The 24,867-nt window shown below is 37.1% G+C and overlaps 6 protein-coding genes and 4 non-coding genes across 12 annotated transcripts; 2 read left to right on the top strand and 8 right to left on the bottom strand.

Moving 5' to 3' along the window:
- Positions 1-2,079: 2,079 nt before the first annotated feature.
- Trnai-aau (transfer RNA isoleucine (anticodon AAU)) lies at positions 2,080-2,161 on the bottom strand. Its single transcript is given in 2 exon segments — positions 2,080-2,117; positions 2,124-2,161. It is a non-coding gene; the product is annotated as a tRNA-Ile (tRNA).
- Positions 2,162-2,459: 298 nt separating this feature from the next.
- Positions 2,460-2,540, bottom strand: Trnae-uuc (transfer RNA glutamic acid (anticodon UUC)). Its single transcript is given in 2 exon segments — positions 2,460-2,496; positions 2,502-2,540. It is a non-coding gene; the product is annotated as a tRNA-Glu (tRNA).
- A 552-nt stretch (positions 2,541-3,092) lies between these two features.
- Trnak-cuu (transfer RNA lysine (anticodon CUU)) lies at positions 3,093-3,173 on the bottom strand. The gene is given in 2 exon segments: positions 3,093-3,130; positions 3,136-3,173. It is a non-coding gene; the product is annotated as a tRNA-Lys (tRNA).
- Positions 3,174-3,454: 281 nt separating this feature from the next.
- Positions 3,455-3,534, bottom strand: Trnal-aag (transfer RNA leucine (anticodon AAG)). The gene is given in 2 exon segments: positions 3,455-3,492; positions 3,497-3,534. It is a non-coding gene; the product is annotated as a tRNA-Leu (tRNA).
- A 134-nt stretch (positions 3,535-3,668) lies between these two features.
- LOC135137080 (solute carrier family 2, facilitated glucose transporter member 3-like) lies at positions 3,669-5,389 on the bottom strand. Of its 2 annotated transcripts, none has more exons than XM_064066624.1 (5): positions 5,265-5,389; positions 4,463-5,215; positions 4,198-4,410; positions 3,933-4,145; positions 3,669-3,883 (listed from the first exon to the last, which is right to left on the bottom strand). In XM_064066624.1, the coding sequence occupies exons 1-5, from the start codon at positions 5,370-5,372 to the stop codon at positions 3,713-3,715; spliced, it is 1,458 nt and encodes a 485-aa protein (XP_063922694.1). In that variant the 5' UTR covers positions 5,373-5,389; the 3' UTR covers positions 3,669-3,712. The 2 variants fall into 2 exon arrangements, with proteins under 2 accessions (XP_063922694.1, XP_063922695.1); XM_064066625.1 differs by having other exon boundaries at positions 3,857-3,937; positions 3,996-4,145.
- An 88-nt stretch (positions 5,390-5,477) lies between these two features.
- Positions 5,478-7,279, bottom strand: LOC135137118 (solute carrier family 2, facilitated glucose transporter member 3-like). The gene is made up of 6 exons (XM_064066679.1): positions 7,082-7,279; positions 6,550-7,035; positions 6,240-6,506; positions 5,981-6,193; positions 5,721-5,933; positions 5,478-5,681 (listed from the first exon to the last, which is right to left on the bottom strand). The coding sequence occupies exons 1-6, from the start codon at positions 7,178-7,180 to the stop codon at positions 5,553-5,555; spliced, it is 1,407 nt and encodes a 468-aa protein (XP_063922749.1). The 5' UTR covers positions 7,181-7,279; the 3' UTR covers positions 5,478-5,552.
- Positions 7,174-8,901, bottom strand: LOC135137117 (solute carrier family 2, facilitated glucose transporter member 1-like). Its single transcript, XM_064066678.1, has 6 exons — positions 8,797-8,901; positions 8,270-8,752; positions 7,954-8,223; positions 7,694-7,906; positions 7,434-7,646; positions 7,174-7,388 (listed from the first exon to the last, which is right to left on the bottom strand). The coding sequence occupies exons 1-6, from the start codon at positions 8,899-8,901 to the stop codon at positions 7,263-7,265; spliced, it is 1,410 nt and encodes a 469-aa protein (XP_063922748.1). The 3' UTR covers positions 7,174-7,262.
- Positions 8,683-15,338, top strand: LOC135137116 (solute carrier family 2, facilitated glucose transporter member 1-like). Of its 2 annotated transcripts, none has more exons than XM_064066676.1 (6): positions 8,683-8,784; positions 9,213-9,698; positions 9,740-10,006; positions 10,053-10,265; positions 10,312-10,515; positions 15,003-15,338. In XM_064066676.1, the coding sequence occupies exons 2-6, from the start codon at positions 9,264-9,266 to the stop codon at positions 15,129-15,131; spliced, it is 1,248 nt and encodes a 415-aa protein (XP_063922746.1). In that variant the 5' UTR covers positions 8,683-8,784; positions 9,213-9,263; the 3' UTR covers positions 15,132-15,338. The 2 variants fall into 2 exon arrangements, with proteins under 2 accessions (XP_063922746.1, XP_063922745.1); XM_064066675.1 differs by lacking the exon at positions 8,683-8,784 and adding an exon at positions 9,040-9,165.
- LOC135137115 (solute carrier family 2, facilitated glucose transporter member 1-like) lies at positions 15,271-17,790 on the bottom strand. Its single transcript, XM_064066674.1, has 6 exons — positions 17,611-17,790; positions 17,261-17,359; positions 16,461-17,213; positions 16,196-16,408; positions 15,944-16,147; positions 15,271-15,893 (listed from the first exon to the last, which is right to left on the bottom strand). Exons 1-6 carry the CDS (start codon positions 17,698-17,700, stop codon positions 15,750-15,752), a joined length of 1,503 nt encoding a protein of 500 aa, XP_063922744.1. The 5' UTR covers positions 17,701-17,790; the 3' UTR covers positions 15,271-15,749.
- Positions 17,791-23,508: 5,718 nt separating this feature from the next.
- Positions 23,509-24,815, top strand: LOC135137119 (solute carrier family 2, facilitated glucose transporter member 3-like). The gene is made up of 5 exons (XM_064066680.1): positions 23,509-23,767; positions 23,809-24,075; positions 24,122-24,331; positions 24,378-24,581; positions 24,625-24,815. Exons 1-5 carry the CDS (start codon positions 23,591-23,593, stop codon positions 24,751-24,753), a joined length of 987 nt encoding a protein of 328 aa, XP_063922750.1. The 5' UTR covers positions 23,509-23,590; the 3' UTR covers positions 24,754-24,815.
- The last annotated feature ends 52 nt before the right edge of the window (positions 24,816-24,867 follow it).

Here is a 24,867-nt window from a genome sequence, read left to right as displayed (position 1 = left end):
TGACATATTTTCTAAGAAAATAAAGGGCGAGTGGGTGGGGCTAGTACTTGCCAAAATAAGACTGACTTTGGCAAATCAGATACTCTCTAAGAAAAGAGAGGGCGGGTGGGCGGGGCTAGCACCTGCTAAGATAAGACTGATTTTGGCAAATGAGATACCTTCCAAGAGAAGAGAGGGTGGGTGGGCGGGACTAGTACCTGTTAAGATAATACTGAAACTGTTGAGAATTTGTAAAATGAATGGAGATAGACATGGAGATCAGAAGCTTTTTTATAAAACACTAAAAACACCAACGAAAGTTAACAGGGTGCACATATTAAAAATTAAAATGTGATAGAATATTAAATGATCAAGAAGACACAACAAAGCGTTGGAAGGAACAAGTATTTTGACGAAATACTGAATATGGGACAGGAAGGAAACCCAGAGGAGGATATGACGACGAAGAAAATACGGAAAAATATAAAGAACAAACGGAACAAGAAAAATTGAAGATAAATATGATAAAATATGCAGTAAGAAAATAAAATGAACATTTGATGAAGATCTTTAATGAAACGTCGAAGGAGAGTCGAATCTAAAGAATTAGAAAATTTGAATAACTATTTATATTAATATCCAAGCCAGAGTTGGACTGGGACAAGGTCGAGTATTAAACCCAGTGTTATTTAATCAAATATTGTATGATGTAATGAGTGATGAATTGATGACCTTATGATATGTGCAGAGAATGAAACAGCATTTTTTATAATTTAAGGAAACAACTTCAAAACGACACAAGATTCCGAATTACAGTTTGAAGCTTTCTACTTTAGACAACAAGTTTACAGATTTAGTACAGAATGACGAATACGTAGGAAGGTGTCATTTTTGAGCTACCAAAGTTTTTTCAAATTTGATGAAACATAACTTCAAAACGCCCACCCACTTTGTCTTTTCTTAGAGGATGATATGTCATTTGCGAAAATCAGTCTTATCTTAACAAGTACTAGCCCCGCCCACCCACCATCTCTTTTCCTATAGGGTATGTCATTGCCAAAATCAGTTTTGTTTTAGCAAGAGTATTGATGACTAACTTTTACAAAAAATTATCAAAATTTGGAAAAATTAGGAACTTACTTAGAAGGCAGGAATTTTGAACATCTTCTCTAGTGTAGTTGGTTATGCTTTAATGTTTAATGGATTTTTCTTTTGTTGGTTTCGTTTTTGTTTATAATTTATAAATGCCTTACTCATTTTTTTGGTTTATTTATTAATGAAAAGTAACATCTTGTTTTATTAATAATTATTATTAATATTAACTGAAGAGTTAATCGGCTATTTTCCAGACACCCGGTATATTGCTTATAAAATTTTCTTTTTTTTTTTCGGAAAATGTGGATGTTTAGAGTACAAATTCAACACGGATTCATAAACTACATGTACAGGAGTATCTTATTTTATAAAATTCAAAGAATATTTAATCATTAATTATATTATTTGCCAAATTCAGTCTTATCTTAGCAAGTACTAACCCCACCCACCCACCCGCGCTCTTGTCATTCTAAGGACTAATTTTATTTCTGTTCAGTGTGGGATCCACTTTCATTCATACCAGACAAAATGAATTATGAAATGGAGGCGGGGTGGGTGGGCGGGGTTATTTATATATTCTATGGGAGAATGGGAGTGGGGTTGTTGAAAAAGAAAAGAAATGGCTAACCGTAATTTTTTTGTTAGGCTATTTACTTTAAGATTTTTTTAGTTTAGAAGAAAAATGAGAGAACGGGTGGGTGGGCGGGGCTAAGTTCAACTTTTTCCTGGAGAGACTTTTATAAGCAAGCAATTCTTCTTTCTTCATTCTAGTGCTTCTTAATATTGTTCAGTCTTATCTTAACAAGTACTAAAGTAGTAAATTAAAAATAAAACAGTCGGTCTACTGGTCTACCTAATAAAAATCCGGACAAACGGTAGACAGAAACGGGAGAGATATTTTTTGAAACGTCTCGATAACTTAGAAGTTGCAGTCATAATCAATGGACTCGATTCCAATACTTAGGTTACGCTCAGGAAACAAAAATATTTTGTTAAAAAACTGAAGGGCTCATGTGGGATTCGAACCCACGACCTCCGCTCATTGTTCCAATTAGTGCGGTGCTCTAACCAGCTGAGCTAACGAGCCATTGCATCATAGGTCTGTTGTTGAGTAATATTTCATAACATAATATTTATGAAGTTTTCAGGCATTATATTGTTGAGTACAGTTGTGACTCCCTCAAACAATAGACAGTTTTTATTACCATCATTGCAGGTCAAAATCAACGTCCAACAATTATATAAAACTCGTTTTCAATTAGTCAATTTCGAACTAATAGAAATTAACTTAGTACTGATCCAACGTTATTCAGGTATTAAAATTTTATTTGTGGCTCTACAGTTTTTGTTGCAGTACATAAATTTTAAGCAAAAAAGCAAAAATTGGGCTCATGTAGGATTCGAACCTACGACCTCCGCTCAGCGTTCGAAAAGTGCGGTGCTCTAACCACCTGAGCTAACGAGCCAGTTGATTTCAATGGTTATTCTTTCAGTATACATGTATGTACGATCATATGAATCATAACATTATATCCTTGACCCTTAAAATTTTAAAATGTTGCAGATTTTTCTCTTATTTATAATAATAGGTACTTTAATAAAACTTTTATTAAAGTTTTAATTAATATGGTTAATATGTCGTCTCATAAACAAACCACTACTAGAGTGGTTTGTTTATGTGTCATCTGTCAAAATAATCACCTACGACGTTTGACCTTTCGTTGCCTTGGAGATGGTTCGAAATCGTCATCTAACAAGGCGGGACAAATCAATGCCCACTTGGATGTTACAATCGTTTATTACAGCTAAAATCAAGACGAAATTGATTAGTTTTTAATCAATTAAGTGCTAATTATAAAGCATAAAAAGCTCCCTTTCAACTGATCAAGTTCAAATCAATTTCGAGCCAATAGATGTCGTGCGTGTAGCTTTAATTGTTGAAATTAACTCATCACTGACGCAACGTTAGTCAGAGATTAAAATTTTTGCTGTTTTGTGTTTCGTTATCGCAAAAAAAAGGGCTCATGTGGGATTCGAACCCACGACCTCCGCTCAATGTTCAAAGAGTGCGGTGCTCTAACCACCTGAGCTAACGAGCCAGTTATAATGATGCAGCCACTATTATTATATGAACTGTGCTATAGATACGGTTCGAACTTTCCACCTTCAAATTTTTATATGTAATTATTTTACTAATTAGACTATCCATTATAAACCTCAGACAGACGCTTAACATTTGCAGAAAACTTGGCCGCGATTGGTCAGTTCAAGTAATTTTGACTTTAACGTCAGTGTTGCAACGCTGGGAATTTAACACAGTATTATAAAATATTTAGCGTTTCAATTTACAAAGACCAAACTAAAATTTTAGCAAAAGGTTGGGCTCATGTGGGATTCGAACCCACGACCTCCGCTCATGGTTACTTAGTGCGGTGCTCTAACCACCTGAGCTAACGAGCCAGTGACGTAGTGCCGAACTGTTTCGTACATACTGAAGAGTTTTGCAGAACACTTATAGATAACTCGGCTGTGACTGGTCAATTCAGTCAGGTCACACGAGGCATTGCACGATTGGATGAAAATTAACAAGACTATATTTTTCAAGTACTTATATTTGTAGACAGTTTTCTTGTACAATTCATAATACTGTTTCCACGTCAGGACTACTATCCTCGTCTAGAGTATAAAACAACTGGATAATTTGTTTCGAGTTCATCGCATTAGTTTCTGGTAGGAACAACTGCATAAACACAAACAGCAGAAAGTCCACCACGAGGTTTAGTAAGAATGTATAGATTCCCAAGTGGTGCTATAGGTAATACAATTCAGACAAGAATTACTGTGATCAACGATTTTACCTTCACTGGAATGTATACTATATTAATTACAAGGGCACATAACCATCCGAAGGTTATTGCTACCGAATTGGCAAAGGGTCGTGCTAGATAGTGAAACAGCTCGACCGTTACCACTTCAGGAATAACACCAGTACCTAGACCGTACGAAGCAGTAAGGGCGACCAAAGCAATAGCTGTTATATTGTTGCTATATAATTTCACGTCACGATCACGCTAAAAATCAAATACTAAAAAAATACTACTTATATTTTAGTTAGTTTTATACCGAGAGTCCGAGTACTATCAACAAGAAAACCGTATTCATGACCAAACCACACAGACTCATAAGAAATAAACTTCGACGACCTATTACGTTAATCGTTAAAATACACAGGCACGTCGTCAGTACTAGAAATACCGCCATGAGTGTGTTAGTAGTGTCTACTTGTAACGAAGTGAAGCCAGCATCAGACATCAATGAGTCAGAATAATACAAAACCTGAAACACTGATGGTAGTATAAGTAGGTACATGATAGCTCACGCGTTTCACTATTTCCATCGCAGAGCACTGCTGGGTGGCTACCATCGCTAAAGCTATAATCAAAGGGTTTCTATACAGCTGTTTAGCAAACAAATTCTTGAACGATATTTCCGGTAGTTTGCTCAACGTACTTTTGTACTCTCTTAATCTATTCATATCTTCCAGTACATCTTCAGAATTTCGCAACCACCTGAACGCTGTCCTAGTCCTAGCTTCGTCTTTCTCTCTAATGAAAATAAAATTCGGCGACTCTGGACACCATATCAACGCTCCTATTTGCATAAACCCAGGCAAGATGCCCATTGCCACAAAGTAGTACCAGTACTTTTCGGCGAGAAACTGTTCTTTGGTTAAAAAAATCTGCGACAGGCTGTAAGAGAACACAGCAAAGAGCGAATATATCGCTATCGTCGACCCTCGCATACGCAAAGGGGCGATCTCTGCGAGATAAATCGGGCACAGGCCCGAATTCAACCCCACATGTACGCCCACGATAAATCTCCCTACGATGAACATTTCTAACAACTCGCTGAGTCGGCTAACGAAGAAGCAACCGGCTGCGGCCAACATGATGACGTTGTTGTAAAGTATGCCTCCTTTGGGCCCTAGTTTGTTGGCAAAGAAGGCAGTCATGCCGCTGCCCAACATCCCCCCCAGAAAAAATATCGAGGTTATTATCGACAAGGTTAGCGAGATGTCTTTGTCAGAGGGAAGCTTCTTGGAGCTTCTTTTCTTGATTTGCTCGATCCAGTCTCCAATGACCTAGAAATGAGGATCAAGGTGGAGTGGTGGAAGGAGTAGAGGTAAGTACCAGGTGAGCGTTGTTGCTGACGCTGTAGTGGTAGCCGAGTTGAACGGAACCTATGGATGTGGAGAGGACGGCCAAGGCGAATTTTGGATTGATTTGCTTGAAAGTCATGTCACTGTCAGTGGAGTGTCATGGTGACAAGAATAAGGTACTATTGACAGGAAACACAGGCTACCTAGACTAGGAATGTCGTAATTAAAATAACTGGAGGCAATACTTGTTTCAGGTTTTTATTCGTTCTAGTTTTTGTTGTTCAACTTGATTACCTTCCATCGTGTTTTCAAATTGGCGTTAGTAAAATAGCTCCGCTATGTCTATGGATTCCAGGTTCATTGTCTCCCTCATCGTCAACACAACGAAGACGATAACTGCTATGTCGAAGCCAAAATAAATCATGAACACGTAGTTGTCGACTGAAACCTTTGCAAAAGTTAGTAGGAAAAACTTTTTCCGACATACCTGCAACGGCAGAAAAGTCATGATAACCACGAACTGGATGAGCCAGTTGAGGGTTAAACCTATGGTCATGACCATTGGTCGGGCCAGTTGATTATTGAGCTCGGCTGCGTAAAACCACGGTATGGGACCTGCCCCAAGCGCGAACATTGCCACGAAAAGATAAACGAAAAACGAACACAAGTGAATAATGTCTTCCACTCCTTCGCTCGAACTCTGAAATTTAAGCCCGGTGAACTCGAATTGGAATAGTCAAAGTATACCCTAAGTAAGACGGTTAGAGACAAAACGGCCGAGCTCATAATGATCCCTCCTAAGCTACCCATAAGCAAAATCTTGCGTCCGACTTTATCGACAATGATCATGCAAATAATCGCCAACGCTAGATTCGCACAGGCCAGTCCTATCGAAAGATCGATCGCTTCTCCAAGATTGTAGCCCATCATGTGGAACACGAAGACCGAGAAGTGCAACATCTTAAATCAGCATGATTACCGGTGGTAGTAAGAGACTACGACCTACCGTTTCCACGCCACAAAGTTGTTGCCCCATCAAGATAACCGTGGTGATGATCATGGGTGACCTCAAAGTCTGGTCTTTGAACAACCGCGCGAACGTCACCCGATTTATGTCCTTCAACATGGCCGCTTCCTCCCTCAATTCGTTCATTTCGTGGTCGATGTCTTCGTCGTCCCGCAGCCAAGCCAACGCTTCTTCGGCTTCGTCGTCGTCTTCTTTGTCTATGAGTAGGTATCGGGGGCTCTCGGGGCACAGCGACATCGTCACGATCTAAAACCGCTGCCTTGGGTGCGAAACGCTGGATAACACTTACTTGGAGGCACGACGGGAGCAAGCAACACACGTAGAGCCACGGCCAGGTGTTGTAGTACCCTAGGACCTGGTGCAAACCTAGGATGTTCGCCAACGCTGTAGCCGCCGCCACCATGACGTAGTAGACGCTACCCACGGTGCCGCGGACGCAGTACGGGGAAATCTCCACCAAGTACATGGGGGCTACCCCGCTGAGCAAGCCGGCGGATAAACCGGTCAAGAATCGCCCGATTATGAATACTTCGTACGACTCGGTTACATAGGCAAGGCTTTGTAGGAGCAAACCCATCAAAATGATGAAGTTGCTGCAGATGATGCTGTTTTTGCGACCGATGAATTGGGCACAGATGAAAACGAGTAGACTACCGAAGATGCCTCCTAGGGAGAAGCAGGCGAGAATGAACGGGGCGAAGACCTCGGTGTCGTAAAACCCCACGAGGTTTAGCTTGCGGTCTATGCGGATCTGGGTGTACCAGTCTATCACGACCTGAAACAAATTCAGTGGAAGTGTCACACAACGAAAGCGAAGTTACCGATGGGATGATGTTGAGGATGGAGCCTTGGAAGCCATAGTTGAATCCAGAGTTTCCAGCCGCGCTTATGACCGCAAACACAAATTTGTAATTACCCATAGGACAGACCCAAGTGTCAAATGGTTGTAAAAGTGACACTAGTAGTGTCAAGAAGAGACATCTGACTGGGTAATTTTTATTGCTATTGATACATTTCGATTATTGTTAGAGCTGACAGTCTGCTGGTTTCTGGAAAGTTCAAAGTATAGCAGAAGAAGAAAATGTCTAGTATTATGAAGATCGTGAAGACGTAGTTGTCGATTGCTTCCTAGAAATCATCTGTGGTTATTTTGTAGCACTTGTGTCGTTGTACCTGTAGCGATAGGAAGGTTTGGGCGACCATAAAACTTGCCACCCAGTTGCAGAACACAGTTATGGAAACAGCTAGACTTCTAGCCGGATACACTACCAGTTCTGCTGTGATGAACCAAGGGATTGGACCAGCTCCTACGGCATAGCTCGCTACAAAGAAACAAGCAAACACAACGGCGATATATTTCATATAACCCGAAGCGTTTGCACTACTCTGGAACCAAAAATGTAAATCCTGTTGCGATACCATCTAATACTCACTGCCGCAACTAAAGTATACAACAATATTAAAGTAAATATAGCCATTCCTGTAAAACTAAATAACATCATTCGTCGTCTACCAACACTATCAACAAGAAAAAGACTAAGTACTGTCATAACGATTAGCACACTAGAAAACCCTAAAGTGGTACATGTTGCAGCGTCCTCTGTCATCCCCACTCCTCCAAAGATCTCGGTAGAAAAGTACACCATCTAGGTGCAACATGAGTACAAATTTTTTAAAAAGTGCAACTACTTACAGTGTTAATGCCACACAATTGTTGGCTAACATTCAAAACCGCACACATAATCAAGGAATTTTTGAGCGACGGAATACCCAAGACCCTCCTCAACAAAGACGCATGCATTTGCCGCACTAGATTGTCTTCCGTCATCAAGTCTTCCATTTCTGTGTTAACGAGGTCTATGTCTTCTATTATCCACATCAGTGCCCGTCTGGCTTTCTTTTCACTTTCTCGTTGCATTAGAAGATACCTCGGCGACTCGGGACAAAACCACAGACACACCATCTGCAAATCCTCACTTGTCTTGTGTTTCTCGATACCCGAAACTCACCTGGAACACTGCTGGAATAACAGCCACCGCGAACATTAACGGCCACATGTCGTCCGTTCCTAACAACAACCCAGCGATGTGAGATATGAGAATCGACACGACGATGACGAGCTGGTAGACGCTAGCTACGGCTCCGCGGTAGTAGTCGGGTGCAATTTCGACTAAATAAATCGGGCAAAGCCCTCCGTTCAGTCCCGCGTTGATCCCAGCAAGAAATCGCCCGAAAATAAACAGCTCGAAGGCCTTCATGGACTTCGAGAACACCGTGAACCCGATGGCCAACAGAATTATCCCGTTGTTCCACATGATGCTCCTCTTGCGGCCGCACCTGTCCGAAAAGTACCCGATCAAGCAAGCTCCAAGCATGCCCCCGATGGAAAACACCGCCACTGCCACTGACCATATGATCGTGATTTCCCTCTCGGGAGGCGTTTGGCCGAGCAGTCTTTCCGTTTTGATTGTTTTGATCCACTGTCGAAACACCTACGGAGAAATTCGGTGGGGTTTTAGGCGACGTTAGTACTGACCTTAGCAGGGACGTTGATAATCCCGGAATGATACCCGTGCTGGAAACCCGAACCCACAGAAATGGCAAGTACCGTGAAAATAAATTTAAAACGACACACCGTCATTTTGTCAAAATAGTACCCCGGAAGCTAATCCTTCAATCGCACTATCTACGACGCAGCTTCTGTTCGTTTGTCACTATTGTGTCACACTTTTTCTATTTATTTTTGTTTTTGTGTGTGGTGTTGTGCTAAACGGTTGTAATGCCTGCGGAAGACGACAAGAGTCAAAAATTTAACGTAAAGCTTATCTTTGCGATAATAGCAGCTGCTTTGGGTTCCGGTTTCCAACATGGTTATCACACTGGAGTGATAAACGTACCGCAGGAAGTACGTAAGCGGGGTTTAGTGAGACCGGTTTTTATTCCTCGTTGTAGGTTTTAAAAGAGTGGTTGAACGAAACCTACCAGAGCTCGTACGGGTCGTACATGGACACCAGCACTTTGAATCTCCTCTGGGGTCTCACCACGTCTATAATGAACGTGGGGGGTACCATCGGGGGTCTTATAGTTGGCGTCACCGCCAACAAACTCGGGCCCAAAGGCGGGCTCTTTTTCAACAACTTCCTGGTTCTCGTCGCTACGATTTTCATGGGGATTGCTAAACCCATCACCTCTCTGGAGGTGATGATAGTGGGTCGGTTTTTCATCGGGATCAACTGCGGCTTGAACGCCGGTCTTTGCCCGATGTACTTGTCCGAAGTGTCACCCGTGAGTCTACGAGGTGCCGTCTCCAGCGTCTACCAGCTCGTCATCACGATATCGATCTTGATAGCCCAGATTGTCGGGTTGCATTATGTCCTCGGGAATCACACATACTGGCCATACATATTCATCCTCCCGATATTTTTCGCAATATTCCAGGTGAGAGCACACTTTGTATCGGGATTGTTACGGTGTTGTAGGTCATTACGTTGCTGTTCTGCACGGAGTCGCCGCGGTACCTCATCGGGGTCAAAGGCAATGAGCAAAAAGCCGAGCAGTCGTTGAAGTTTCTCCGAATGAGCGACGACGTGTCCGCCGACATGACTCTAATGAAGTCTGAAGACGCCGCTGTTAAAGCTTTGCCGAAAATCACGCTGTCAGACATGTACAAGACCCGACAGCTGAGGATTCCGTTGATCATAGCTGTGGTCATCATGCTGGCGCAGCAATTCAGTGGCATCAACGCCGTAAGTACTACGCTTGGTGCTGTTGGGTGTTACGTTCTCCATTCAGGTGATTTTCTACTCCACGGATACTTTCGAAAAAGCTGGCTTGAAAGGGGACAACCCGAAGTACGCCACGATCGGGATCGGCGTTGTCAACGTGCTGATGACCATCGTGTCGCTGTACCTTGTGGAAGTGGCCGGACGAAAAACCCTTCTTTTGATCGGGTTTGGAGGAATGGCTATCGATACCTTGCTCTTGTCCCTAACTCTATACTTTGCGGTACTATCATTGCTTTAGGTGCGTATATTTCATGGATCGATTTCAGGACCAAAACGACTTCCTTCCTTGGGTTTGTATCATCCTGACTTTTATTTACATCATCCTGTTTGCGGCTGGTGCGGGCTCGATTCCTTGGTTTCTGGTAACCGAGATTTTTAACCAAGCTGCTAGACCGACTGCTGTGTCTTTGGCTGTACCGACTAACTGGATCGCCAATTTTATCGTCACGCTGACGTTTCCTTCGATTGAGGTAGGTACAATCGCACGCAAATGTTTTGAGTCTATGGGCGGATCATTTTTGCCGGTCGTCACCGAAGGAGGCGGGCAGAATTTGTAGGTTGGCTCAAACTACAACGAAATTTACGTGTTGACCAAATTCTTAACCTGAATTAGTTTTAATTTTATAAATACCCTATCTAAAATGTTCTGAATATGATGAGTCTATACTTGTGATTTACCATTCCATTAATATTTTTTGGATTTGTTTATACATATAGGGTGACTCAAAAAAAATGACTGAGTCAATTTATTTTATTGAAGAAATCAAGAATTGCAAAACTGAGTACTTTGAAATCTTGTCAATTAGTTAGAAAAAGAAACCTGTCCTGCTCTAATAACATCGAGAATATGCTCAAAATCACACTAATATTAGGTCTAATTGTCCCGACCATAGTTATAAAATTCACATTAAAGTAAGTCACGGATATTTTTTGAAGTGTACTACATTTCAAAAATCAAAAAAAAAAGTTCAGTTTATATGCTTCTTAATTTTGGTTTAAAGTTTATCAATCATATTTGACGCTTTATTTTATCCGTTTCATTTGTTATCCTTTACTGCGGTCTCTCTTGGGTCGAGGTGTAACACCGGACCGAACGTTCTTCGACCGATAGGATAATTTATTACTTCCGACATCTTTTCGGTGACAAATTTAATCTTTGCATACTTCAGCGTAGTTAGTGAACTCGTGACCACTGAAATATACAAAGAGTAAATTTTGAAATGGAACGAAAGTCGAAGAATACTTTCAAAGCCACGATCAAAATGTATTTGCTTATCTTCGCCAAAAAATGCATGACGTCATCGTAAAATTTGATATGATGAGTCTATACGTGTGATTTATCATTGCAGTAATATTTTTTAGATTTACTTATACAGCCTGTCTCAAAAAAAGGTCACTTCGATTTTCGATTTTTCGTTTTATCGACCAACAGTTTCATCGAATTAGATTTTTCAGTTTCCATTTTTCTGTCAACTTTTCGATTTTATTACTTTCTAATTTTCTGATTTTTCAAATTTGCGGTATTTTGATTTTTCGAGTTTTCAGTTTTTTCGTTTTTCGATTTTTTAATTTTTCGTTTTTTTGATTTTTCGATGTTTCGATTTTTTAATTTGCCATTCTTTCAATTTTCGATTTTTCGTCTTTCCATTTTTAGATTTTTTGATTTTTCTGTTCGTCAGTTTTTAGACTTTGCAATTTTTTTGCATTTTTCGACTATATTTTACTTTCCGATTTTTTTGATTTTTGAATTCTCGATTTTACGTTTTTAATTCTTCGATTTCCGATTTTTCAATTTTCCGGTTTTTTAATTATTCTATTCTCGATTTTTCGATTTTCCATTAATCATAAAATTTTTCGATTTTTCGGTTGTTTTATTTTTCGACCTTCGATTTTTCAACTTTCGATTATTCGATTTTCCATTTTCTGATTTTACGATTTTTCGATTTGCGATTTTTCGATTTTCGTTTTTCCGCTTTTGTGGTTTTTCGATTTTTCTGTTTGTTTCAGTTTTTATGGTTCTGCAATTTGCAGCTTTTAGATTTCAATTTTGTTACTTTCCGATTTTTCACTTTTTGAATTTTTTTTCGATCGTCGTTTTTTCGATTTTCATTTTTTGGATTTTTTGATTTTTCAATTTTTAAGCCTTGCAATTATTTTACTTTTCGCTTTTTCGAGTATTTGTTTCATCGAATTTTCGATTTTCGATTTTTCGGTTTTTCCATTTTCCGATTTTCGATTTTTCGATTTTCCATGTTTAGATATTTTTCGATTTTTTTTATTTTTCGATTGTTCTGTTCGTCAGTTTTGAGACTTTGCAATTTTTACTTTTCCACTTTTCTATTATTTTAGTTTCGGATTATTCGATTTTTGAATTTTCGTTTTTTTTTTTCAATTTTCGATTTCCGATTTTTTAATTTTTCGATTTTTCGGTTTTTTAGTTTGTCGATTCTCGATGTTCCGATTTTCCATCTTCAATTTTTCAATTTCCAGTTTTCGATTTTCCACTTTTTGATTTTACGATTTTTTCGATTTTTCTGTTCGTCAGTTTTTAGGCTTTGCAATTTGTTTACTTTTCGATTTTTCGATTATATTTTTCCAGTTTTTTGATTTTTGAATTGTCGACTTTTAGAGTTTTCAATATTATGAATTTTCGAATTTTCGGTTTTCCTATTTTTCGATTTTTGATTTTTCCATTTTTCGGTTTTTTGATTTTTCAATTCTCGGTTTTTCAATCTTGCAAATGTTCGATTTTTCAGATTTGTGAATTTCCAGTTTTTCGATCGACCTACGTATTAGATTCATTGAATTTTCGATTTTCGGTTTTTCCATTTTTAGATTTTTAATTTTCCAGTTTTGTATTTTCAGATTTTCTGTTTTTCGCATATCTGATTTATCAAATTTTCGATTTTTCGGCTTTTCGATCTTTCGATATTTGATTTTCGAATTTTCGATTGTTCAGTTTTCCATTTTCCAGCTTTAAGACTTCAATTTTTTTACTTTTCGATTTTCCAAATTTTCGAGTTTCAATTTTCAGATTTTTGATTTTTCGATTTTCTTTTTAAATCTTTGAATTTTTCGGTTTTGATTTTTCGAATTTTTGATTTTTAATTTTTCCATTCTTCGGTTTTTAGACTTCAATTTTCTTTCTTTTAAATTTTTCGATATTCTATTTTCCGCCTTTCAGAATTTTCGATTTTCAGTTTCCAGACTTTCGATGATTAGAATTTTGGATTTTTTAGTTTTATGATTTTTCGATTTTTAGAAAATTTGAGCAGTCCAATTTTCGATTTTTCAATTCATCGATTTTTCTATGTTCAATTTTTCAATTTAAATTTTGCGATTTTCAATTTGTCCATTGTCGATTTTTAGAATTTTCGGTTTTTCAATTTTTCCATTCTCAACTGTTAGACTTCAATTTTGTTACTTTCCGATTTTTTGGTTTTCGATTTTCCAATTTTCAGAATTTCCAAGTTTCTTTATTCAGATTTTCGATTTTCCACTTTTGCGATTTTAGATTTTTCGAATTTTTGTTTTTCCAATTTTTTGCTTTTTCGATTTTTCTGTTCGTTTCAGTTTTTAGGCTTTGCAATTTTTTCTACTTTATATATTTTGATTATTTTAATTTCCGATTTTTTTTAATTTTTGTTTTAGATTTTTTTAATTTTCAGTATTACAAAGTTTTGACTTTTCGATTTTTTGGTTTTCCCGTTTTTCAATTTTCGATTTTTGAGGTTTGTGAATTTCCACTTTTCGATCGACCTAGATATTTGATTCATTGAATTTTCGATTTTTTGGTTAGCCATTTTTAGATTTTCGATTTTTACGATTTGTATTTTTCGATTTTCTGTTTTTTGCATTAGTGAATTTCAGTTTTTCCGATTTTTGATTTTGCGCATATTTGATTAATCAAATTTTCGAAAAAGTTACCATGCTTACAAAAACTTCAAAACATCTACAATATTTCAAAGTATTCAGTTTTGCTATTCTTGATTTCTTCAATAAAATAAATTGAATCAGTCATTAACTTTTTTGAGACACCCTGTATAACCAAATCTAAAAAATACTAATGCAGTGATAAATCACAAGTATAAAACTCATCATATTTTATACATTTAAGATAGGATTTATTCTGCAAAATTTTGAGGTGACGTCATAAATTTTTTAGAGGGGATAAGCAAATATATTTTAATTAAAAATGTATCATGTTTATCATGATTTTAAAACATCTGCAAGATTTTAAAGTATTCGATTTTGCAAATTCAAAATTAAATCGCAAAATATTGTTTTATAATTTTGATTTTTTTTCCAAAAATCTGGATGTTTCGGATAAAAACTCAACACGGAGTCATACACTACATGTGTAGGACTATGTTACTGTATACAATTTAAAACCCATTTACTATGCATAAATTTGAAGTGACGTCATCACATTATTGGTGGGGATGATTAGACAAATTTAATAATTTTGCGACATTTATGAAAAAAATATCAGTTAACAAAAATGGCACGTTTTTATTATTATGCCAGTTACATGTCACTCAACGACAATATCGTTTTTTTTTTTAAGAGTATTTTATTTGAAAAAGTGATGAAATTTTGTATACGGAACAATTGGTCGAAAGATGTTAGAAAGCAAAATAATTCCTGTCCGGACCATCGTTACTCACGAACGAAAGTGACCATTATTTTATGGGAACAACTACCTGCAAAATCTTCTCCGACAAATTCGAGAGAACTGGTGTGAGCCATAAATATTTCTTACCAAATTGTCAATAAAATTTTATAGGGTAAAATGTGAATTTCGTTGTAGGTTGAGCCTACCTACAAATTCTGCCCTTGAAGGATTTGGACCGCCTTCTTCGGTGAGGGCAGGCAAAAACGACCCGCCCATAGGCTCAAAACATTTGCGTGCGATTGTACCACAGCGGTTGTTTTCACGTTTGAGTACTCGTTTTAGGCTTTAATCGGGCCGTTCGTGTTCCTGATTTTCGTCGCCTTGGACGTGGTGTTTTTCCTGTTTATCTTGAAGTTCGTACCAGAAACCAAGAACAGGACCATCGATGATATCATCAGCGAGTGGAAATGAGCGGATTGATTCGTTTTAGGGTTATTTTGGAAAAGTGTATCCGTTTTGCAAAAAAGATAGACTGGTTGTTGTCCTTGTGGTAACCTCACGACTTTCAAGGAGAACAGAGGTCAAACAGGGGGGATTGAGCAAAACGTCGAAAAACTTAAAATTTATTCACCTGAATTAAATGTATAAACAGATAATAAAATACAGCTAATCACTAAACCTACACGCATTTATTTGCAATATCATTATTGAATTTAACTAGTTCGGTCAGGGTCGTAAATTGCTTAAATAAATTGTACAAAATTTGTTAGAACCTGATGCACATCGAACACTTATGTTGCTTATTTTGTCACAAGTATTTATATTAACTCAGTCCGAATAGTACAATTGCGTAATTAGTCACGAACTAACTCAACCTACCTAAATAAATAAATAAATTAAACCTAAAGTCTATCAGAGAGCTTCGGCACAGATCCCTCTAACTACACAAAAATACTATTCATTTGAAGATCTGCTACAATAAATATTTACTACAAATGTGAATGTATTCAAAAATAATCCTCGCCCTACTCTACTGCAACTATCAGTCAGTATTTACACAATTCGAGTAACCATCGCCCAATACTGTGTCTACTCATACATCTGTTGCTTAAACAGCGCCGAAATCTCTTCAACCGTTTTATTCTTGGTCTCGGGGACCTTCTTGTAGATGAAGAGGAAGAACAAGGCGTTAAGAGCCACGAAGATGATAAAGACGTACGGCCCGATCGCTTTCTACAACACAAAAAATGAAGTCCGAGGTACCACCACACTCTAGTACTTACTATAATGGGCAGGAACGCCAAACCCACGAGGAAGTTCGCCGTCCAGTTGGTACAAACGGCCAAGGATGCAGCCGTGGGTCGCGCCGATTGGTTGAAAAGCTCGGCCACCAGGAACCACGGGATGGACCCAGGCCCGGAGGCGAACATGATGATGTAGATGAAGACGAGGACGATGCAGAGGTAACTCAAGTTGGGTTCGATTGACTAGAAAGTACCGTTAGGAAAAACGGCGACAAGATTAATAGTACTTACCGTGAAGTTCATGGCAATTGTTAGTAGAAGCGTGTCGATGGCCATGCCGCCGAAACCCAGAAGCAGAAGCGTCTTCCGTCCGGCTTTTTCCACGAGAACTAACGACACGATGGTCATGAGGACGTTAATAGCACCCATACCCATCGTGGCGAAGGTTGCGCTGTCATCCTTGAGACCTGATTGTTGGAAAATGGACGTGGAGAAGAAGATGACCTACAAAGTTGGGATAGTTTACCACGAACGGGTACTATTTTTGTGTACTTACAGCGTTAATGCCGCTTAGTTGTTGGGCTACCATGACGAACAAGCAAATGATGAGGGGGATTCTTAGTACCCTGTTCGTCAATAACTCTCTTACTGTTACTTTGGGTAACAACTTCACCGCGTCGTTCTCCGCTTTCATCTGCTCTAGCTCTTCGTGCACTTGTAAACTCCCTCTCAACCAGCCTAGCGCTTTTTGAGCTTCCATCTCTTTGCCTTTCGACAACAGAAGGTACTTGGGCGATTCGGGACAGAAGGGTAGTGTCAGGATTTGGAAGATCGCGGGTACTGCGGTTAGAGCGAACAACACGGGCCAGTGCTCAGGAGTACCCAGCGCGTACTTCAAGCCCAAAGCTTGCGCGACTAGAATGGAGATGGTGATGACTAGTTGGTACACGCTACCCACGGCACCGCGCAGGTTGATGGGTGAAATCTCGGCAAGGTACATGGGTGCCAGTCCGGCGTTCAGACCCGAGTTGACCCCGATGATGAGTCTAGCCAGGATGAAGAGCTCATGCGAAGCCGCTGCTTTCGCAGACCCGAAGAAAATAGCTGCTATGAAGACCAAGATGTTATTGAGGAGCAAGCCTTTTTTGCGGCCGAAGCGGTTAGCGATGAAGCCGGTGGAGACGCCGCCGATCATGCCGCCGACGCAGAAGATGGAGACGGCGAGGGCGTACACGATGGTCACTGATCCCTCCTCGGGGACTATCCCGGTGCGGTTGCCCATGACTTCGGAAATCCATGATAGCAGGACCTGGAAGATTCGTGTCACTATTGGGTTACCGGGTCGGGGTTAGTTACCTTTTCCGGGTTGTTGGTCACTCCGGTGTTGTACCCGTGCTGGAATGACGACCCCAACGCTGATGCGATGATGGCGAAAATCAATTTTCCGTTTAAACCCTGAAAGCGACAGTGATTTATAGGGATTTACGAGCGTGGTTAAATTTATAGTTGTCGTAAATAATGAACAAACTCGAGGAAAATTATCAGAGGAAAGCCACAGGATATCCCGTCGGAAATTCAAAAGGTTTCACGTTTCCTGGTGTCACACAAAGACGACCCTCTCGATTTGTCGAATTATTAAAATCATAAGCGGTATCCGGTTTACGGTAGGCGCGTTTTTACTAGCTTCCGGTCTATTCGGTACTCACTTTTTTCAACGAGTGTTCTTGTTTTTTTCCGCCGTTGTCTATCCCGGTGCCGACGGACTGCAGGGTCATTTTCTCTCCTCCTTTACCCATCTCTCTCTTACTATATTTCTTTTTTAATTAGAACCACACTTGCTAACACGTGTTGCGGCAAAAGCAATTCGTCGTTTCGTGCAGCTGGATTTCATTCAGCTTTATTTATACGAGGAGAGAGGGTGTGAGCAAGATTTAGTCAACCATTGGCTGAAATATGGGCACGTCATTCGATTGATAACGAAGTGCTAATCATGACGACGGTGTTAAGTGATCACATACACATTTCTGACTTGAAAAAAGCGCGACGGTCGAGATTTATCTTATTGATGGTCAAGTCCAAAGGCGAAAGGACGCGGAATTCTCTCGTCTGGACCGAAAACGTCAACAATAAATTTGACGAACTGTTTATCGTCTGCGCATTTTTGGCTGTGTGAAATAAATCGCGTTTTAAGTGGATACAAATTTATTTGAATGGTAAACAGATTTTATGGATGTGTGTAGTCGGAACTTTATTGTCCGGAGGGAGATTTGAAAACAATGGTCGATGATGATTTTTGGTTTATGACAAGGTGCCAGTGTTTATTATTCTACTGAAGTTGTTAGTTTTATATATACACATTACGCTTTTAATTCGATTCGCGTGGAACTACCTCGTTAATAAATACTGGTTATCTTATCATCGCGACTCATGATGATTTGTCATTTTGATGATGAAATTAGACTTCTCGTTGCGACGATTCGCATTACCAGGTGTAATATTTTGCAATAAAAAAATGCAGTTGTATGGCTAACCTGAATTTGCTTTTTTTTGTTTGATAAGAAAACTAAATTTCTGCTCGACAAAAATGATGAAATTTTGTCTTTTTGATGTAATTATTTTTTAAATGTATATAGCTACGAATAAAGAAATCTAAGCGGAAGTGAAGTACTGAACGTGCTGTACACCGTCTCCGATATCTCGAACTGCGGTATCAAAAAAAGTAAACTCCAAACACACTTCTAGGTATCGGTACGTGTAATAGTTTTCGATAACGACAGATAAAAATTTGTTTACGACTTTTCTGTGAAACAACAACGAGATAATTTAAAAAAATGTCCAAATTATTGCAAAATCATTATTTCGCTATATGCGAAATGTGTTTTTAAGTATTCTGTTGTTGAAAGACAACTGTATATGTCGAGAAAACAGAAGTCAAAATTAAGCCCCGCCCACCCACCCCAGTCTCAAATGTGACGAATTTTTCATTCGGTGTCAGACCGAGGGGCGGGGCTTAATTGTAAAATAGATGTTTCCGGAAACAAAAATGTACCATTTTAAACGTTTTCAATATCTTGGCGTCAAAAGATCATTACATACTTATGTCTAGAAAAAGGGCAAAATCTCAGTTGTGGTGAACTTTTTACCAACACATGTTTTAAGTATTATCATAAAATGGTAATAAAATTGAAAGATTTTGAAAATGTAAAATTTTAAAAATCGGTAAATCGAAGCATCAAAAAATCGAAAAATTGAAAAATCTGCACACTAAAAATTGAAAAGAGCAAAAATTGTCCGAAAATCAAAAAATCCAATCCAAAAATCCAAAATCTGAAAAATTGTCAAATTGGAAATTTAAAAATCGGGCTACTGAAATAACGAAATAAACTAAAAAAAATATCAAAAAATGCGAAAACTTATATCGATGAATTGAAAAATCCAGAAATTGAAAAATTCCCAAAACTGAAAAATTGACAAATCAAAAACTTGAAAAAGACAAGAAATTTAAAAATCGAAAAATCCAAAAAATTTTTAAAATCGAACAACGCAGATGTCAAGAAAAAAACATCGTGAAATCGAAAAATTGAAAAACCAAAAAATCGAGAAGATGAACAATGGAAAAATCGAAACATGGAAATATCGTTAAATATATCGAGAAAATAAAAAATCGGAAAATCGAAAAATTTAAAACGGAAAAAATTTTGAAAAATCGAAAGTTTAAAAATGTAAAAAATCGGAAAATCGGAAAGTCCAAAAATGTTAAAAATCGAATAACCGAGATGTCAGAAATGAAACTAAAACATCGTAAAATCCAAAAACTGAAAAATTGGAAAATGTAAATTTTAAAAAAATTGAAAAACTGGAACAAATCGAAACACCAAAAAATCGAAAAATTAAAAACCTGAGCCATAATATTTGAAAACCCAAAAAATTGGAAAGTTGAAAAATTGGAAAACTGCAATAACGAAAAACTAGAAATTTTCAACCGAAATAAAAAATTGGGAAATTGAAAAATTTAACATAAAAAAATCGAATCATCGAATTCTCGTTAAATTTGTGGAGAAAACAAAAAATCGGAAAATCCAAAAGATTTCAAAAATCGAAAAATTAAAAAATGGAAAAGTCGGAAAACGGAAAAACCGAGATCCAAAAATCAAAAATTTAAAAATCGAAAAATTGAAAAATTGGAAATTGAAAAATTTAACATAAAAAAATCGATAAATCGAAAAATTGAAAAACCGAAAAATCGGGAAAATGTACAACGGAAAAATCGAAACATTGAAATATCGTTGAATATATCGTGAAAACAAAAAATAGGAAAATCGAAAATTTTAAAAATCAAAAAATCAAAAAATTGCAAAGACCAAAAATTGTCCGAAAATCAAAAAACCCGATCGAAAAATCCAAAATTTGAAAATTGAAAAATTCAATTTAAAAAAATCGGATAAATGAACAATAGAAAAATCGAATCATCGAATTCTCGTTAAATTTGTGGAGAAAACAAAAAATCGAAAAATCCAAAAATCAAAGAACCGAAGACTAAATCCAAAAATTCGAAAAATCGAAAGATCGCGCAACCGAAATATCAAACAATGCAAAAAATTAAAATATCGATGAATCGAAAAGTCCACAAATTGAAAAATTCCCAAAATTGAAAAATTGAGAAATCGAAAACTAAAAAAATCGGAAAATCCAAAAAATTTTAAAAATCGAACAACCGAGATGTCAAGAAAAAAGATAGAAAAATCGAAAAATTAAAAAATGGAAAAATCTGCACACTAAAAATTGAAAAGACCAAAAATTGTCCGAAAATCAAAAAACCCGATCGAAAAATCCAAAATTTGAAAAGTCGAAAAATTGTAAAATCGGGGCACTGAAATAATGAGAAATTGCAAATTTTCAAGTGAAATGAACAATTGGGAAATTGAAAAATTCAACAGAAAAAAAATCGATAAACTAAAAAACCGAAAAATCGAGAAAATGAACAATAGATAAATTGAAAAACCGAAAAATCTAAATCAAAAAATGCCAAAACTTAAAATATCGATGAAAAATCCAGAAATTGAATAATTAAAATCGAACAACAGAGACGTCAAGAAAAAAACATCGTGAAATCGAAAAATTGAAAAATGGAAGAATGTAAAATCTAATAAATCGAAAGACTGGAACAAATAGCAATACTGAACAAGTAAAAAAATTGAACCGAGATCAAAAAATCCAAAACAAAAATCGAAAAACTGGAAAATTGAGAAATTGGAAAACTGAAAAATCGACAAATCGAAAAATTGAAAAACCGAAAAATCGAAACATGAAAATATGGTTAAATATATCGAGAAAATAAAAAATCGGAAAATCGAAAAATTTAAAAACGGAAAAAAAATTGAAAAATCGAAAGATTAAAAATGTAAAAAATCGGAAAATCGGAAAGTCCAAAAAAGTTAAAAATCGAATAACCGAGATATCAGAAATGAAACCAGAACATCGTAAAATCCAAAAACTGAAAAATTGGAAAATGTAAATTTTAAAAAATCGAAAAACTGGAACAAATAGAAATATCAAACAACTGAAAAATTGAAAAATCGAGAAGTCGAAACATCAAAAAATCGAAAAATTAAAAACCTGAACCCTAAAATTTGAAAAGCCAAAAAACTGTCGAAAAATCAAACAAACCAGATCGAAAACTCCAAAATTTAGAAGATCCAAAAATTGAAAAATTGGAAAACTGCAATAACGAAAAACTGGAAATTTTCAACGGAAATAAAAAATTGGGAAATTGAAAAATTTAACGTAAAAAAATTGAAAAATCGAAAAACTAAAAAACCGAAAAATCGAGAAAATGAACAACAGAAAAATCGAATCATCAAATTCTCGTTAAATTTGTGGAGAAAACAAAAAATCGAAAAATCCAAAAATTGAAAAATTCCCAAAATTGGAAAATTGAGAAATCGAAAACAAAAAAATCGAAGAACCGAGATGTCAAGAAAAAAGATAGAAACATCGAAAAATTAAAAAATGGAAAAGTCGGAAAACGGAAAAACCGAGATCCAAAAATCAAAAATTTAAAAATCAAAGAATTAAAAAATTGAAAAATGAAACGTAAAAAAATCGATAAATCGAAAAATCGAAAAATTGAAAAACCGAAAAATCGGGAAAACGTAGAATGGAAAAATCGAAACATTGAAATATCGTTGAATATATCGTGAAAACAAAAAATCGGAAAATCGAAAAATTTAAAAACCGAAAATTTTAAAAATCGAAAGATTAAAAATGTTAAAAATGGGAAAATTCGAAAACCGAAAAATCTAAAACCGAGAGGTAGAAAAATCGGAAGATCGAGAAAAAATTAAAAAATTGAAATAGTAAAAATTTGAAAATTTGAAAAATCGCAATATTGGAAAATCCTAAAAGTACTTAAAATAAGGAAAAATTTCAAAATCGAAGAGAAATTGAAGAATGGAAAAACTGAAACATCGAGATAATCGAAAAAGTAAAAAATCGAAGTCGAAAGATTGAAAATTTAAAAATCGAAAATTTGAAAGATGAAAAACCTGAAAAATTTAAAAATTGAAGAAGTCAAGATTTAACGATCAAAAAATTGAGGAATCGAGAAGTCGGGAAATCGAAGGTTCAACAACCAAAAAAAAACACGATTAATCCAGAAACTGAGAAATCGAATCATCGAAAAAATCGGAAATTTTGAAAAATCGAAATAGTAAAAAATCGAATCCAACTATTTAAAAATTGCAAAACTGAGATATGGATAACTTAATCGGTAATCGAAAAATCCAAGTCGAAAAATCGAACATTTAAAATTTGAAAAATTGAGAAGTGAAAAACCTGGAAAACTGAAAAATCGAAAAATCCAGAAATCGTGACGTCTAGAAATTGAGGAATTGAAAAATCGAAACATCTCAATATCGTTAAATCGAGAAATCGAAAAATTGAAAAATCGAAAAAGCAAAAGTTTTTAAACGGAAAACTGAAAAAGCGAAAAATTAAAAAACCGAGACATCTAAAAATCGAAAAACTGAAGAATCGAATAATTGAAAAATCGAGATAGGTAACTGAAATATCAAAGATCTAAAAATTGAAAAATCGAAAAAATTAAAAAACCTGAAATCGAAAAATTAAAAAATCCTACAACTAAAATGCCCAACAATTTAAAAATCGAAGAAAAATTGAAGAAACGAAAAACTGAAAAATCGAGAAGTCGAAACATCGAAAAATTGAAACTGGCTAACTGAGAAATAGAAAAATTTGACAAATCGAAGTTGAAAAATAGAAAATTAAAAAAATCGAAAAATGTTTCAAATAGATCATTTAAAAAGAAAAAGAAGACTGTGTAACCCTCTCTTCCCTACTATGTCAACAACAACAAAAGATATTTCAGATGGTAATTTTTTGTAGAGAAACAAAGATTTCGCAGTTAAGCTCCGCCCTCTTGGCTCACCACGAATAAAAAAAATCATCGCAATCGAGATCGGGTGGGTGGGTGGGGTTTATACTTTCACTTTTTTTTGTAATATACAACAACAAACTTAAAATAAAATTAAAAGAGGAAATGGAATTTATTAATTTATGCAGTTACACTAAAAGTCTAGAAACAATTCGGACACAAAATTTTCGAAATATTTGGTTTCAAGGTTGCTTTCTTTTAAATACATAGTTCAAAAATTTTGTCTTTGCCCGATGTACTTGTCCGAAGTGTCACCCGTGAGTCTACGAGGTGCCGTCTCCAGCGTCTACCAGCTCGTCATCACGATATCGATCTTGATAGCCCAGATTGTCGGGCTGCATTATGTCCTCGGGAATCACACATACTGGCCATACATATTCATCTTCCCCATGTTTTTCGCAATATTCCAGGTGAGAGCACACTTGGTATCGGGATTGTTACGGTGTTGTAGGTCATTACGTTGCTGTTCTGCACGGAGTCGCCGCGGTACCTCATCGGGGTCAAAGGCAATGAGCAAAAAGCCGAACAGTCGTTGAAGTTTCTCCGAATGAGCGACGACGTGTCTGCCGACATGACTCTAATGAAGTCTGAAGACGCCGCTGTTAAAGCTTTGCCGAAAATCACGCTGTCAGACATGTACAAGAGCCGGCAGCTGAGGATTCCGTTGATTATAGCTCTGGTCATCATGCTGGCGCAGCAATTCAGTGGCATCAACGCCGTAAGTACTACGCTTGGTGGTGTTGGGTGTTACGCTCTCCATTCAGGTGATTTTCTACTCCACGGATACTTTCGAAAAAGCTGGCTTGAAAGGGGACAACCCAAAGTACGACACGATCGGGATCGGCGTTGTCAACGTGCTGACTATCGTGTCGCTGTACCTTGTGAAAGTGGCCGGGAGAAAAACTCTTCTTTTGATCGGGTTTGGAGGAATGGCTATCGATACCTTGCTCTTGTCTCTAACTCTATACTTTGCGGTACTATCATTGCTTTAGGTGCGTATATTTCATGAGTCGATTTCAGGATCAAAACGACTTCCTTCCTTGGGTTTGTATCATCCTGACTTTTATTTACATCATCTTGTTTGCGGCTGGCGCGGGCTCGATCCCTTGGTTTCTGGTTACCGAGATTTTTAACCAAGCTGCTAGACCGACTGCTGTGTCTTTAGCGGTACCCACCAACTGGATCGCCAATTTTATCGTCACGCTGACGTTTCCTTTGATTGAGGTAGGTACCACAGTCTGTTTTCTCGTTTGAGTACTTGTTTCAGGCTATAATCGGGCCGTTCGTGTTCCTGATTTTCGTCGCCTTGGACGTGGTGTTTTTCCTGTTTATCTTGAAGTTCGTACCAGAAACCAAGAACAGGACCATCGATGATATCATCAGCGAGTGGAAATGAGCGGATCGATTCGTTTTAGGGTTATTTTGGAAAAGTGTATCCGTTTTGCAAAAAAGATAGACTGGTTGTTGTCTTTGTGGTAACCTCACGACTTTCAAGGAGAACAGAGGTCAA

The sequence above is a fragment of the Zophobas morio genome, unplaced genomic scaffold (assembly GCF_036711695.1).
Source record: "Zophobas morio isolate AGI-343-1 ecotype UQ-CSIRO unplaced genomic scaffold, CSIRO_AGI_Zmor_V1 ptg000028l, whole genome shotgun sequence".
NCBI classification, from domain to species: Eukaryota; Metazoa; Arthropoda; class Insecta; order Coleoptera; family Tenebrionidae; genus Zophobas; species Zophobas morio.
This window is presented reverse-complemented; position numbering and strand designations above follow the sequence as displayed.

What these genes read in the sequence shown, in the direction of transcription:
- LOC135137080 (XM_064066624.1), bottom strand. Translation starts at nt 5,372, where the DNA reads ATGACTTTCAAGCAAATCAATCCAAAATTCGCCTTGGCCGTCCTCTCC. An exon ending in TCAGCAACAACGCTCACCTG is followed by an intron (nt 5,216 to 5,264) that starts GTACTTACCTCT and finishes CCTCATTTCTAG; the next exon opens with GTCATTGGAGACTGGATCGA. An exon ending in TGATAGTACTCGGACTCTCG is followed by an intron (nt 4,146 to 4,197) that starts GTATAAAACTAA and finishes TTTGATTTTTAG; the next exon opens with CGTGATCGTGACGTGAAATT.
- LOC135137118 (XM_064066679.1), bottom strand. Translation starts at nt 7,180, where the DNA reads ATGGGTAATTACAAATTTGTGTTTGCGGTCATAAGCGCGGCTGGAAAC. An exon ending in AACTTTGTGGCGTGGAAACG is followed by an intron (nt 6,194 to 6,239) that starts GTAGGTCGTAGT and finishes TGCTGATTTAAG; the next exon opens with ATGTTGCACTTCTCGGTCTT. An exon ending in TGACTTTTCTGCCGTTGCAG is followed by an intron (nt 5,682 to 5,720) that starts GTATGTCGGAAA and finishes ACTTTTGCAAAG; the next exon opens with GTTTCAGTCGACAACTACGT.
- LOC135137117 (XM_064066678.1), bottom strand. Translation starts at nt 8,901, where the DNA reads ATGACGGTGTGTCGTTTTAAATTTATTTTCACGGTACTTGCCATTTCT. An exon ending in TGTATACTTTAGTTGCGGCA is followed by an intron (nt 7,647 to 7,693) that starts GTGAGTATTAGA and finishes TTTTGGTTCCAG; the next exon opens with AGTAGTGCAAACGCTTCGGG. An exon ending in AAACCTTCCTATCGCTACAG is followed by an intron (nt 7,389 to 7,433) that starts GTACAACGACAC and finishes GATGATTTCTAG; the next exon opens with GAAGCAATCGACAACTACGT.
- LOC135137116 (XM_064066675.1), top strand. Translation starts at nt 9,040, where the DNA reads ATGCCTGCGGAAGACGACAAGAGTCAAAAATTTAACGTAAAGCTTATC. An exon ending in TGATAAACGTACCGCAGGAA is followed by an intron (nt 9,166 to 9,212) that starts GTACGTAAGCGG and finishes TCCTCGTTGTAG; the next exon opens with GTTTTAAAAGAGTGGTTGAA. An exon ending in AATTCAGTGGCATCAACGCC is followed by an intron (nt 10,007 to 10,052) that starts GTAAGTACTACG and finishes TTCTCCATTCAG; the next exon opens with GTGATTTTCTACTCCACGGA.
- LOC135137115 (XM_064066674.1), bottom strand. Translation starts at nt 17,700, where the DNA reads ATGGGTAAAGGAGGAGAGAAAATGACCCTGCAGTCCGTCGGCACCGGG. An exon ending in TGACCAACAACCCGGAAAAG is followed by an intron (nt 17,214 to 17,260) that starts GTAACTAACCCC and finishes CGAATCTTCCAG; the next exon opens with GTCCTGCTATCATGGATTTC. An exon ending in CAATTGCCATGAACTTCACG is followed by an intron (nt 16,148 to 16,195) that starts GTAAGTACTATT and finishes GGTACTTTCTAG; the next exon opens with TCAATCGAACCCAACTTGAG.
- LOC135137119 (XM_064066680.1), top strand. Translation starts at nt 23,591, where the DNA reads ATGTACTTGTCCGAAGTGTCACCCGTGAGTCTACGAGGTGCCGTCTCC. An exon ending in CTCTAACTCTATACTTTGCG is followed by an intron (nt 24,332 to 24,377) that starts GTACTATCATTG and finishes AGTCGATTTCAG; the next exon opens with GATCAAAACGACTTCCTTCC. An exon ending in TGACGTTTCCTTTGATTGAG is followed by an intron (nt 24,582 to 24,624) that starts GTAGGTACCACA and finishes TACTTGTTTCAG; the next exon opens with GCTATAATCGGGCCGTTCGT.